This window comes from Lontra canadensis, unplaced genomic scaffold (genome assembly GCF_010015895.1).
Source record: "Lontra canadensis isolate GAN:19392208 unplaced genomic scaffold, GSC_riverotter_1.0 scaffold30, whole genome shotgun sequence".
Classification (NCBI taxonomy): domain Eukaryota; kingdom Metazoa; phylum Chordata; class Mammalia; order Carnivora; family Mustelidae; genus Lontra; species Lontra canadensis.
In genome coordinates, this window is record NW_022631024.1 from 13,334,616 (window position 1) to 13,347,081 (window position 12,466).

The 12,466-nt window shown below is 55.1% G+C and overlaps 1 protein-coding gene across 3 annotated transcripts; it reads left to right on the forward strand.

Moving 5' to 3' along the window:
• On the forward strand, positions 1–8,918 carry SLC2A8 (solute carrier family 2 member 8). Of its 3 annotated transcripts, XM_032865910.1 has the most exons (10): positions 1–117; positions 213–375; positions 653–859; positions 2,755–2,854; positions 4,123–4,322; positions 5,051–5,194; positions 5,280–5,388; positions 6,064–6,237; positions 6,649–6,794; positions 8,289–8,918. In XM_032865910.1, exons 1-10 carry the CDS (start codon positions 62–64, stop codon positions 8,424–8,426), a joined length of 1,437 nt encoding a protein of 478 aa, XP_032721801.1. In that variant the 5' UTR covers positions 1–61; the 3' UTR covers positions 8,427–8,918. The 3 variants fall into 3 exon arrangements, with proteins under 3 accessions (XP_032721801.1, XP_032721803.1, XP_032721802.1); XM_032865912.1 differs by lacking the exon at positions 6,649–6,794; XM_032865911.1 differs by lacking the exons at positions 213–375; positions 653–859 and having other exon boundaries at positions 41–117.
• The last annotated feature ends 3,548 nt before the right edge of the window (positions 8,919–12,466 follow it).

Here is a 12,466-nt window from a genome sequence, read left to right on the forward strand (position 1 = left end):
ACTCGCGGGACCCGTGGCAGTTCAGGCAACAGAGCTGACCAAGCAGGCGTTGGCTGCGGACATGACGCCGGAGGACCCGGAGGAGACACAGCCGCTCCTGGGGCCGCCCGGCGGCAGGTGAGCGGGTGGGGGAGACCCGGGCCCGGGACGCAGCCTCGCCCCTCCTGCTGCGCCCAGGCCGGCGCCGCTCACCCGCCGCGCTGTCCCCGCAGCGCTCCCCTCAGCCGCCGGGTCTTCCTCGCCGCCTTCGCCGCCGCCCTGGGCCCGCTCAGCTTCGGCTTCGCGCTCGGCTACAGCTCCCCGGCCATCCCGAGCCTGCGCCGCGCCGCGTCCCCAGCCCTGCGCCTCGATGACGCCGCCGCCTCCTGGTTCGGGGTGAGGCCTCGGGCTCACCCTCCAGCCCGCCTGGGCTCCTCGTCCTCCACCCCACGCGCGAGGGCCCCCCGCGCTTACCTGGCTTCGGGCGGGCACTGAGACCCTCTGCCCGGTGCGTCCCGGCTCTCCTGCCGGGGGTCACCCGCTCCCTACCCCCGACCGCCAGCGTGGGACCCCCATCCCCTCTTCCCGGAGGCTGCTGGGGCTGGAGTTGAGGGCGAGGTTGGGCTGCGGCGCGGTGGCGTCCCCTCTCCATCGTGCGGTCGCCCCGCCCCAGGCCATCGTGACCCTGGGAGCCGCGGCGGGGGGCGTGCTGGGAGGCTGGCTCGTGGACCGCGCCGGGCGCAAGCTGAGCCTGCTGCTCTGCACCGTGCCCTTCGTGGTCGGCTTTGCCGTTATCACCGCGGCCCAGAACGTGTGGATGCTGCTCGGGGGCCGCCTCCTGACCGGCCTGGCCTGCGGTATTGCCTCGCTCGTAGCCCCGGTGAGTGCCCCCCAGCTTGCGCCCTGGGACGGGGAAGGACTGGGGGCGTGGTACTCCCTGGCTGCGGCGTCCTGGATGCCTGGCACCGCGCCCCTCGCCGGCTTTATCTTCTTTCCCGGCACCACCCTCCCCCGCCCACTCCCCCACCACCCCCCAGCCCCGCGAGGGGCCTTGGAAGGAGCCGCCGTTATCCTCGTTGACAGATGAAGTGAGCTTCAGAAACTGAAGCCCTTTTTCGAGCCACAACTAGGCAGTGGCGAAGCTATTACTCGAACCCAGGACTGTGCCACTTAACCAGGCCTCTCTTCTGCTCTACAAATAAGATACCACCTGTGGATGGTCACAGAAGCCTAGAGTAAGGCTTAGCTCTCCCGCTGTCATTCAGACCACTGACTACAGTGTAGCGGGAAAATCCTGTTCTTGTTTGTCCTGGCAACAAAGGCTGCTGGGCTCTGCTCTTCCCCTTCGCTACTCAGGAACTAGTCCTCCAGCTGCTTCCCATCTTCCAGTGCACCACTGTCCAGGCTGACTTGGGAGCCGTCTACCCAGGTGAAATCCAGGGATCTTCACTTGCTGGGGCAGAGTATACCTCTCTGTGCCTCACTTTCCTCCCCTGTAAAATGGGAATAATGGCCTTACCTCATGCAGTGGTTGTAGGGATTAAGCAAAGCTGCACATAGAGCCCTGGTGTGGCTTATAGGAGTGCTTGGACCCTGGCAGCGGAAATTGCAGGGTGACCAGTAAACCGTTCTGCTGGCCACGAGGCTTGGATGGTCCACCAGCCACGCACCAACCTGGTCAAGATTAAAAGTGTGGCTCAGAGTCCTCCCTGGTCATCCTTTTGCTCCCACGACTCATTTTACCTGCATTTGCTGGGCAGCAGGTAACAGCTGAGTCGGATTTTATGTTTTGGGTTTTGTTACTGGACAAAAACACGCCCATCTTACTTGTGGGCATAAGGTACAGAATAACCTAGAAGTATGGGTAAGACCTTTCTGGCCCGGATCCCAGAGGAAGCAGTGGCAGTCACTGGTAGCAACTGAGGCAAAGAGTTGGCTTTCACTCACTCTCACTGAGTATGTGATTCTGGGACCAGCAGCCCGGGTGTCACCTGGAGGTAGTCAGAAAGGCAGAATCTTGGGGGGGCCCCGGGTGGTTCAGGTGGTTAAGCATCTGCCTTCAGCTCAGGTCGTGATCTCAGGGTCCTGGGATGGAGCCCCACTTTGGGCTCCCTGCTCAGCAAGGAGTCTGCTTCTCCCTCTCTCTCTGCCCCACCCTCCGCTCCCTTGCTCCCTGCTCTTTCTCAAATAAGTGAATTAAATAAGAAAAGAAAGGCAGGGGGCACCTGGGTGGCTCAGTGGTTAAAGCCTCTGCCTTCGGCTCAGGTCATGATCCCAGGGTCCTGGGATTGAGCCCCACATTGGGCTCTCTGCTAGGCGGGGAGCCTGCTTCCCTTCCTCTCTCTCTGCCTCTCTCTCTACCTACTTGTGATCTCTCTCTCTGTCAAATAAATAAACAAAAATCTTAAAAAAAAAAAAAAGAACGAAAAGAAAGGCAGAATCTTAGGTCCCACCCTAGACCTACTGCATCAGAACCTGCGCTTTATCAAGGGTAGTCACAATGTGATCGAAGTTTGAAAGGCTTTGTGGCCTTCTCTCTCTCTCTCTCACATACACACAGCAAGCCATGTATCTATATCCTTACTCCCCTTTAAAACACCTGCTGCTGATCCTTGGGGAGGTATGGGGAGGGCTTTGCTGACTTGGGACCTGCTTGCTTACCTGGCTTGCAGCAGCCCCCCGCCAAGGCTCTCCTCAACTCTGAAGGGCTGAGGCTTTTCAGTTTTAAAAAAAGAACTCTCAGCCCAAGTCAAGTTTCTTCTTCACTGCCCACAGGTGTATATCTCTGAAATCTCCTACCCCGCAGTGAGGGGGCTGCTGGGCTCCTGTGTACAACTGATGGTCGTCACAGGCATCCTCCTGGCCTACCTGGCAGGTAGTTTCACAGCCTCTCTTTTGATCCCGGTTCATGGCTGTATGGCCTTTTCACAGCTGTAGACACTGAAGTTCAGAGAGGTCAAGGGACTTGCCCAAGGTCACACAGCCTGTCATATAGACCAGCTCCCTGAGCCCCTGGGACATGTGGGTCTTGTCCAGGGAGAGCTGGAGAAGGGGATGTCCTCATCTTCCCAGGGCAGAAGCCCATTGAAACGGGTGGGGACTGACCGGTTAGGTCAGTACCTCACTGTGCAGTGACAAACTGAGGACTCAAGGGGGTGGCTGGGACACCCCTAAAACTCTTCAGCCCAGGGGCATGGAGGGCTCAAGCATGTCTCTCAGAAATACCAGTACTGAATTTGCAGTGTGAAAGAAAAGGGTTCCAGGGGACCCAAGGGTCAGAGCTGGGGTCAGCGTGAGGAAGCTTCTAGAGGCAGACATGTTTTCACCAGAACTGGGGTGGAGAGAGTCTTCACATCACACAGTACAATGTCAGGGGACACTTACTGTGTGACCTTGGGCCAGTCACACTGCTCCAATGAGCCTTACTTCCTCTGTCTTTAAGTGACGTAGTCAAAGGTCCTCAATGAGAATTTCAAGGGATGTCCTGAGACCCAGAGGGACCAGAGTATGTGCCGTCTGGTTCTTCAGAGTGGGCGACATCCTGGTTGGGCTCTTTGATTTTTGCCCACTTACCATCCAGCAGTCTGGCTGCTTTGGGGGCCCCTTGGGGTGCCAAACCCCTTGCCAAATGCAGACATTGACATTTGGGACAGACACGTGGGTGTCAGTATGCCTACAGAATTCCCTCCAGCTCATCCTAACCAGCACGTTCCTTGATCAGCTTCTGTGACGGTTGATCCACTGGTGTTCCATGAAGCGTCTCACCCACACTGTCCCCCTTCCCGTCCAGAGGAGCCAGCCTCGCCCGCTGCTTGGTGGCCTTCCAGAGTCTGTACATATTCATTCTCCCTCCCCTACCTTTTAGACAAAGAGCAAATGCCTCATTCTGTCTTTAATTGCCGCATAGATATTTACTGAGCCTATGTAGCATCATGACGTACCCACCAGCGTTTCTATAATACTTATCAGCCCCAGTTGGTGACAACAATATTGGTGACAAACACAAGTGTAGCCACACGGAGGTAGTGAGGCCCCCCACCCTTGAAGCTGAGTCCTTGGGTTGGCGAGAGGGCGGGCATGCCCTGATAAGATCCAGCCTGGCGCACTCCTGCTCTGACATCTGACCGCCTGCCCCCCAACCAGGCTGGGTCCTAGAGTGGCGCTGGCTGGCTGTTCTGGGCTGTGTACCCGCGTCCTTGATGCTGCTGCTCATGTGCTACATGCCCGAAACCCCCCGCTTCCTGTTGACCCGGCAGAGGCACCAGGAAGCCATGGCCGCCATGCACTTCCTGTGGGGCTCTGAGCAGGTCCGGGAGGAGGTCCCTGCTGGGGCTGAGCACCAGGTGAGGGGCTGGAGCCAGAGCCGGGGTGGGATGGGACAGAGGGTGGGGGGTGGGTAGGAAACGGGGAGGTACGGCCCTTCTGCAGCCAGGGGAGGCCTGCACAGCCCGTCCCCAAGGCTTCACATACACACGTGGGGAATGGAGGCACAAGTGGGGGCGTTGTCCTCTGTGTGAGCAAGCAGGGGCCTGCTGGAGCCCCACTAACTACCTGGGCCCTAGCCTTGACCTTACCACTCCAGGAAGAGAAAAGGCCGGCTGGGTCAAGGGGAAACACAGGCATGCAGACTTGAGGAATTGGAGTTTTAGGTGGGGCGTTGTAGGGCAGGAGACTCTGTCTCTGCCACTTGTCTGCTGTGTGACCCTCACATCCCTAAGCCTGCCTTTCTGCATCTGTAAGATGGGACTCCCAGCACGAGCCTGCTGGTGGCAGGGATTCAGCAGCTGCAAGACAGGCGCTCGGCCCAGGCCTAGCCCAGGGCTGGTGGGATTCTGGAACCCCTGGCTTTGTGTCCATGTAATCTTTTCGTGGTACGCCCCCCCCAACAAATCAGAAAGGGGCATGGGGAGGTGAGGACCTTGTCACCTTACAAATGGTAAGGCTAAAGTGATGCGGGGACCTGTTCCTGATGTGAGGCCCGGGTGACAAGGAGCTGATGCTCAGGGTTTAGGACAGTGGCCCCTCAGGAGCAGGGAGGGAGGAGCACTGACACGGGCCTCTGTCTGAGCAGGGCTTCCATCTGGCCCAGCTGAGGCATCCTGGCATCTACAAGCCCTTCATCATTGGCGTTTCGCTGATGGCCTTCCAGCAGCTGTCAGGGATCAATGCTGTCATGTTCTATGCAGAGACCATCTTTGAGAAGGCCAAGTTCAAGGTAAAGAGGCCTCTGCCCCAGCCTTCCTCATCTAGATGCCCAGTCCCGGGGTCTTTGGCTGACCCACCTCGGCCCATCTCCCCAGGACAGCAGCCTCGCCTCGGTCATCGTGGGCATCATCCAGGTGCTGGTCACGGCCTTGGCGGCCCTCATCATGGACAGAGCTGGGCGGAGACTGCTCCTGACCTTGTCAGGTGAGGCCCGAGGTCCAGGACTTGGCCCTGTGAAAGCAGGGTGGCATAGGCCGGGTTCCCCACCACAGGCTGGAGGGTCTTTTCTGAGGCCACCGCAGGGCAGCAGGAAAAGGCCCGCGGAGCACCCATGAGAACAAGGCAGAGATTCACGGGGGTGCTCCCCCAACACCAGGCCCGCGCTCCCAGGGTCACTGAAGCTTCCCTCACCCCTCACGTTGAGCCTCCAGGCAGGTGCCATCAGGGCCCCGTTTACGACGTGGAAACTGAGGACCTGGGAGGAGAATTGACTTGGAAGCTTGGGGTCTTTTCGGGCAAGTGACTTCACCTTTCTGAACCTCAGTTTCCCCAGTATGAAATGGGGGCTAAGGGGGGCCATGGTGAGGACCCAGAGACAATCCACTGCATGGGGGTGAAATCCCTGCTGCTGCTCAAGCCAGGGAGGCTCTGCCTCGGAGGTTCTCGGAGTCTGCTGTGGTTCAAGGTCTGAGCTAGGGCTGGTGGGATGGGGCTGGGGGCTGCCAGTCTGGGCACCAGTGCTCACAACCCTCCCAGAGAAACCCAGGCTGCATTGCTGTGGCCACACCACACCGAGATTCCAGACCCAAGTGCCAGCCACACGCCCAGGCTGCAGCCCCTTGTCGCAGGGCCCCACCCACCACCACCCTCCGCTCGCAGGTGTGGTCATGGTGTTCAGCACCAGTGCCTTCGGTGCCTACTTCAGGCTGACGCAGGGCGGCCCCAGCAACTCCTCACACGTGGAGCTCCTCTTGCCTCTCTCCATGGAGCCCGCCAGCACCAGCGTGGGGCTGGCCTGGCTGGCGGTGGGCAGCATGTGCCTCTTCATCGCCGGTGAGAAGGGGGTCCGTGGGGAGGTTGGGGGTGCTATGGGGACCTCCCATCACCACCAGCTTCCTGAAGCTCCCAGCAAGCCAGGCCTACCAAGCCTTGCCTCTCTAGCACGTGGGTCCCCACCTCTGCGTTTATGGCTCTGACCCTATTCCAGGCCCTGAGCTAAGCCCTTCTCTACCCCTTTCACTTAATACCCCCCCAAATCAGCCCTCCAAGCAGGCCCCATCATGACCCCATTCTGGAGAGAAAAGCCTGATGTGTAAGCAGTGGCGGGACTGGCCCAAGACATTGCTGAAGGAAGGCGCAGAGCTGAGGGGCCGGACTGGAAACCACGAGGCTTTGGCACGAGGGTGCTGTGGCAATCCCAAGGGTCTGTCCGCATGGGCTCTGATGCTTCTCTTGCTCCCACAGGCTTCGCTGTGGGCTGGGGGCCCATCCCCTGGCTCCTCATGTCAGAGATCTTTCCTCTGCACGTCAAAGGCATGGCCACTGGTGTGTGCGTCCTCACTAACTGGTTCATGGCCTTTCTGGTGACGAAAGAGTTCAGCAATGTTATGGTGAGTGCGGGCCCAGAGGGCCTCCCCCTCATAGTTGGTGGGGAGCACTATTCAGAATTATTCTTAACTGTGGAAGACTCGGGGTCAGTGGCTTCGCATGAAGGCTGAAGCCACCCTCCTGGGACACCAGACATCCTGGTCAGGGCTGAGGGGAAGCCTGACAGGCCAGAAAAGGTGAGGAACCCAGGCTATGACCAACTGGGAGACTTCAGGCTCTCCTGGCCAGTAGGACTGGCCTCCGCCACTGGACGCTGGGAACATGGGCCAGGATATAGGGCTGTGTGGGAAGAACCCTGGCTTTGGAGTTGACAGGCCTGGGCTCTAAGCCCACCTTGATCACTTCCCACTGTGCAATCTTGGGTGTGCCGCTCACCCTCTCTAACCAGCTTCCTTGGCTGAAAATGGAGGAGGATGACGGCACCTTCCCCTTCAGCTTGTGGGGGCATCCGTTCATTTTAACATCCTGCTACTTTCACACACGTGAACTGACACAGACCTGGATCCTGCCCCAAGGGCTCCCCAGCTGATAGGGGAGGATGGTTCTGGAGCACACAGGCCATCTGGTCAGGCATTCATTCCCCTCACGCCTCCTGGGACATACTAGGTCCAGGCCTGTTCAAGGAGCCAGGGGCGGCAGTGAGGTAGACAGGGTGCCCTTTCCCACCAGACTGGGATGGCAGTGGACAGTGGAGAGAGAAAGAACCACCAGGAGGCTGGGCTAGAGCAAGGAGGGGCAGGTCATGAGAGGCGTGGATGCCTGGGGCTGGCCTGGGCCCGCTCAGATGGGCTGCCCTGGGGAACATGTTGGGAAGACCAGGGCAGAGAAGTAGAAGTGAAAATGGCTTGCTGGGAGCTGTGGGGAGACGAACAACAAAGGAGGGAGGAGATGGCAAAGGACCTGACAGTGACTCAGGAGTGCAGAGTGTCCAAAAGGCTGACAGAAGAACTTCCAAGGGGGTGTGGGGGTGGCAGGTCCTAGAGGAGGAGGAGCTGACAAGGGAGGGGGCTTTGGTTCTGGCACGCGGGAGGTCGCCTGCGCTGGGAGGGTGGCCAGGCTCTGACCCGAGGGAGCTGCTCTCTCCTCCCTCCATTGCTGGTGAGCCCCAAGTGCCCTGTGAGCTCACATGCCCCATCTCAAGCTGCTGAGAGCTCACCCGCTCCTGCCGACAGCAAGAAGAGACTCCTCTGGAGGCAAGGAATTCAACACAGGGCCAAAGCAGAGCATGGAGCATGGGTCTGGGGGCCCTGGAAGCCAACCCCAGTGCGGGGGCAGCCCCACTGTCACTTGGTAGCGGGTGTGACAGTGAGCATCAGCTTTCCCGGGCAGACGACATCCACACCCCATATGGGGCTTGGCCCAGGCTTCCAGATGGCCGGGCCAGACCCTCCTTCACCCCCCGGAGCCTAGGCAAGGCAGGCCGGGGCCTCAGCTTGGAATCGCACGAGGGCCCCCGACCTGCTATGTCCACACAAGGCCTTCCCGTCTCTTTCCAGGAGGTGCTCAGGCCCTACGGTGCCTTCTGGCTTGCCTCCGCCTTCTGCATCCTCAGTGTCCTTTTCACTTTGTCCTGTGTCCCGGAAACCAAAGGAAAGACTTTGGAGGAAATCACAGCCCATTTTGAGGGGCGATGACAACCCCTTCTTGTGAGTGGCTGCCTCTCCTCTCAGGGCCAGCTTTGAGCTTCAGCGGGGGATGGAGCCTGCCTGTTACTCCAAGCGGGGCCTCAGCCAGAGCCTGGAGCCCCTGTCTGTTCCCAGGGAGCTGGAATCCAGGACTGCAGTCCCTTGGAGCCTTGTCCTCCAGGGCGCTTCCTTCCTACCCAGCTCTCCACAGCCCAGCAGACCACGGGCATGAGGTTTCCTGGCCCCTGGGTCCAATTCCCGCCACCCCTCTGAGTCTCCAGGGAAGGGAGCATCTTGGAAGGGCCTTGATGCCCTGCAGTCCATTATCCACAGACCACATCCATCTTGTCACGAAAGCAACAGCAGAGGAGGGGGAACTCTTGACTCCTCATTTTCTGGAGGACATGCTTCTGAGGGGCGGTCCCTGACTTCTCCCCTCATGTGGCTGCATTGTCAGGAAGGAGCTTTGTTTGCCAAATAAAGATTTGACTCAGAAAATCAGGTCATGGCCTCTTTGTGTGTTTGAGAAGGGCATTTTCCTATCCCTTCCCTAAAGTAGGCCTCCCACAGACTGGGCCTTGCCAAGAACATCTATTGATTTCCTTTTTCTCGTGGTCCACCAGGCTTCCCTTTGGCACTTGAAGGTCATTTCTGACTCCTTCCTTGGGCTCAGTGCCCTGGATCATTAGTCACCAAATCTCATTAACAACAAAAAAGCATCTCTTTTTCAATTGACTTTAATGGAGTCAGAAGTCTTTTACAGATTACTTTTATTACCCATTATATAAGTAATACATGTTTATGGTAGGAAAATTGAAAAACCTAGATTTATTTAATATAATTATTTTTATAGCAGTTAACTGTCTGCTAGGTGTTGCCCTAAGCACTTTACAAATACTAACTCACTTGGATAAATGATACAATAATTATTCACAGGTGTACCTTTCCAGAGTTAACTTCTTTTAAGAATTCGGGTCTATCCCGAAAGAACTTCCTCCCGACACATATCCTTTCTAGCATCACTACACACAAGTAGGACATTACACTTCCCACTCCATGATCTGCTTTTTTAATTCCCACTCCATGATCTGCTTTTTTAACTTCCGGGTTGTGCAGTCCCACCACATGCCCATCTCGGCTTTTTCTGTTAAGCTTTGTAATGAGACTGGGGAGTAAGGGAGTGGAAGTGCAGTGGGGTCCAGGGCAGAGCAGTGGGGAGAGTTTCTGGAAGATTCTGCAACAGCTGCTCTGATGTCAATAAAATGTGCTACATAATATACAGGACAGCGTTCAGCCTTAGTGAAGTCCAAATTCCTTCGGGCCCTCCAGAAGCCAGGTCATGTCCACATGCAGCCACGTCTTCCATGGTAACGACTGTATCTACACTCTCGTTCTTAGCGCCTGCCCAGACGCCCACTGATTGGGTTGAGAATTCACGGTGTGCCACAAATGTCCATTAGGTCAGTTGCAGATGGAGCGGCTCAGGTCTCCCACATCCTTGCCGACTTTCTGTCCACTTGTTCCATCAATTATCGAGAGAGAAGTGCAGAAGTCTTCCCCTGTGCATGTGGATTGTTTCTCCTTGCATTTCTGCTGGGTTTGGCTTCCTGCACCTTGGAGCTCATCGTTCAGGTGGGTTCACATTTGGGATTGTTAATATTGATTGCTTTTGTCCTACAGCATTGTGAAATGACCTACTTTGTCCCGGGGAATAGCTCTTGTTCTGAGGTCTCCTTTGATATCAGTATCACCACCCCAGCCTTCTTTTGATTGGTGCTTTGACAATGATTTTCGATTATATCTTATTATATATTCCTTTTTTCAAAGCATCCTCTACTTTTCTTTGTGATGGAAATGGCTTTGGGCTTTCCCTGAGGATACATATTTTCACTTTTAAAAATGAGCTTTATTATGGGCGTTATTTACATGCCATGAAATTCAACAACGGCAGGCATAAAAACTTGAGAACTTAGGTTGAATGTACACACAGCTCTGTACCCAGCACCACAGTCAAGATATAGGACATTTTCCTCACCCCAAAATGCTCCTTCATGTCCGTTTGCAGTCAGTCTTGTCTCTGTAGCTTTGCATATTCTAGACTTTTACAAAATGGAATCACATAATTTGTCGTATTTTGTGTCTGGTTTCTATAACTTAGCAGAGTGCTTTTAAGATGCATCTGTGCTGCGTGCCCCAGCGGTTCATTTCTTTTAATTGCTGAGTAGCGTTCCATTGGACATTTGGGCGAGTTCCAGTTCGGGGCTGTCATCACTAAAGCTGCGGTAAACACCTGCTACAAGTCTATATATGGAACGGAACTACCAGGTCCTGTAGTAAGTTTACCCTTAACTACACTGTAAGAACCTGCCAAATGGTTTTCCGAAATGGCTGTAACCATTCTACTTTCCCATTGCCAGCGCACAAGAGTTCCAGGGGCTCCACATTCTCAAAAACACTTGGTAGCCACTGTGAGGAATGAAACCATTTGTACATTTTCATTTTTTGAACGTTGTTTCCTAGTCTCTGATTTCCTCTGGAATCAATTAATCGGGTTATCTTGGTCCTTCTATGCAGCTGGTTTATCTCAAGTATCTGGGGAGCTCTGGTAGTCCGTATTTAGGAATGAAGAACTAGGGGGTTTTAATTACCCCCCTAGTTCATATACAGTGGCTGGTATATGCCCCCTGCCTCTGAACCTGTCTCAATTCTGTTATGGTTTTTGTTCCCTTTACACATATTCACTGTCATTTCAGTGGGAACTAGAGGAAGAGAAAGGGGAAATGTGTAAGTTCGGTCCACCAGCTTGAAATGGAAGCTCTCAGCATTCTTTTAACAATTTGTTTGCCACGGGAGTCCTAGTGTGTGTCAAAGAGCAGGTGGTTAAATATTTGTGAAATTCAACAGAGAGGATTTTGTCATATAAATATGTCAGAACTTAACCTCACATTGTTCCATATTCAAACTGTTTCTGGTTTTCTGCTTATTGATAATTCTGCTACTACATTTAGAGTTAGAGAGGGCGATGAGAGATGGAACAGAGGAGAGATGAGAGATAGAGGTGATAGATGAGAGAATGAGATGAGAGAGATGATAGAGACGGGAATGATGCTGACAGAGACGGAGACAGAAAATAGAGACGGAGACAGAAAATAGAGACGGAGACAGAAAATAGAGACGGAGGTGATGTGGAAGAGACGGATGTAAGCTGGGTAGAGATGGAGATGATGCTAATGATGAAAGTAGAGAGATTAAACTTGTGGGCAAGGAAAACGTTATTGTGGCTTCAATTCTACCGTGGGCTCTTTCCTCCATACCCCAGGGTCCAGGAGCCAGTGCAGCATAGTGGTTAAGAGCAGTGGGCTTAGTTCAAATTCTGGTTATACTACTCACTGCCTGCGTGACCAGGACAAGTCATTTAACTTCTCAAAGCCTCAGTTTATTCACCTGTAAAGTGGGCATAATGACCCTATCTCTCTCATGAGGTTGTTGTGAAGATGAACGGAGAGATGTAAAGCACTCAGAACTAAGGATGGCACAGAGTGCCTCAAAGGGACATGGGAAATCTTTACACATTTTTCTCTTTGTATTCTATTTCCAACCCTGAGTCCTCAGCAACTCCTACTCACACCATCTCCGATTGCTACCAGCATCCACTTATAGGTACTGATGACTGTGGACACACAGAGATTCCACACAGAAAACTGTGTGGACACACAGTCTTCAGGACTTCCTGGGGCGGGGCGCTCCTTATCAGGCCAGAAGATGCCACACGGACCAGAGCCAGCCCTAGCTAACAGTCTTCAATCTGCCCCAGAAGCTTGGCACAGGACCACGGAAGGCAGATGGAACATCCCCAAAGGACAGGTGCAGCTGCAGAAGCTGTGCTTTACCCGTCCCAAGGTGGAAATCTGCACCGCCCCCCGCAACACCCCATGTCCCATCCCTCTGCCCCCAGAACTTCCAGGAGAATCCTAGCTTCTGCATTCTTGAGGCAATGAAGAACGCCACCCAGTGGCCATAGGCAGAATTGCGCCCGTTGGGGAGTTTGG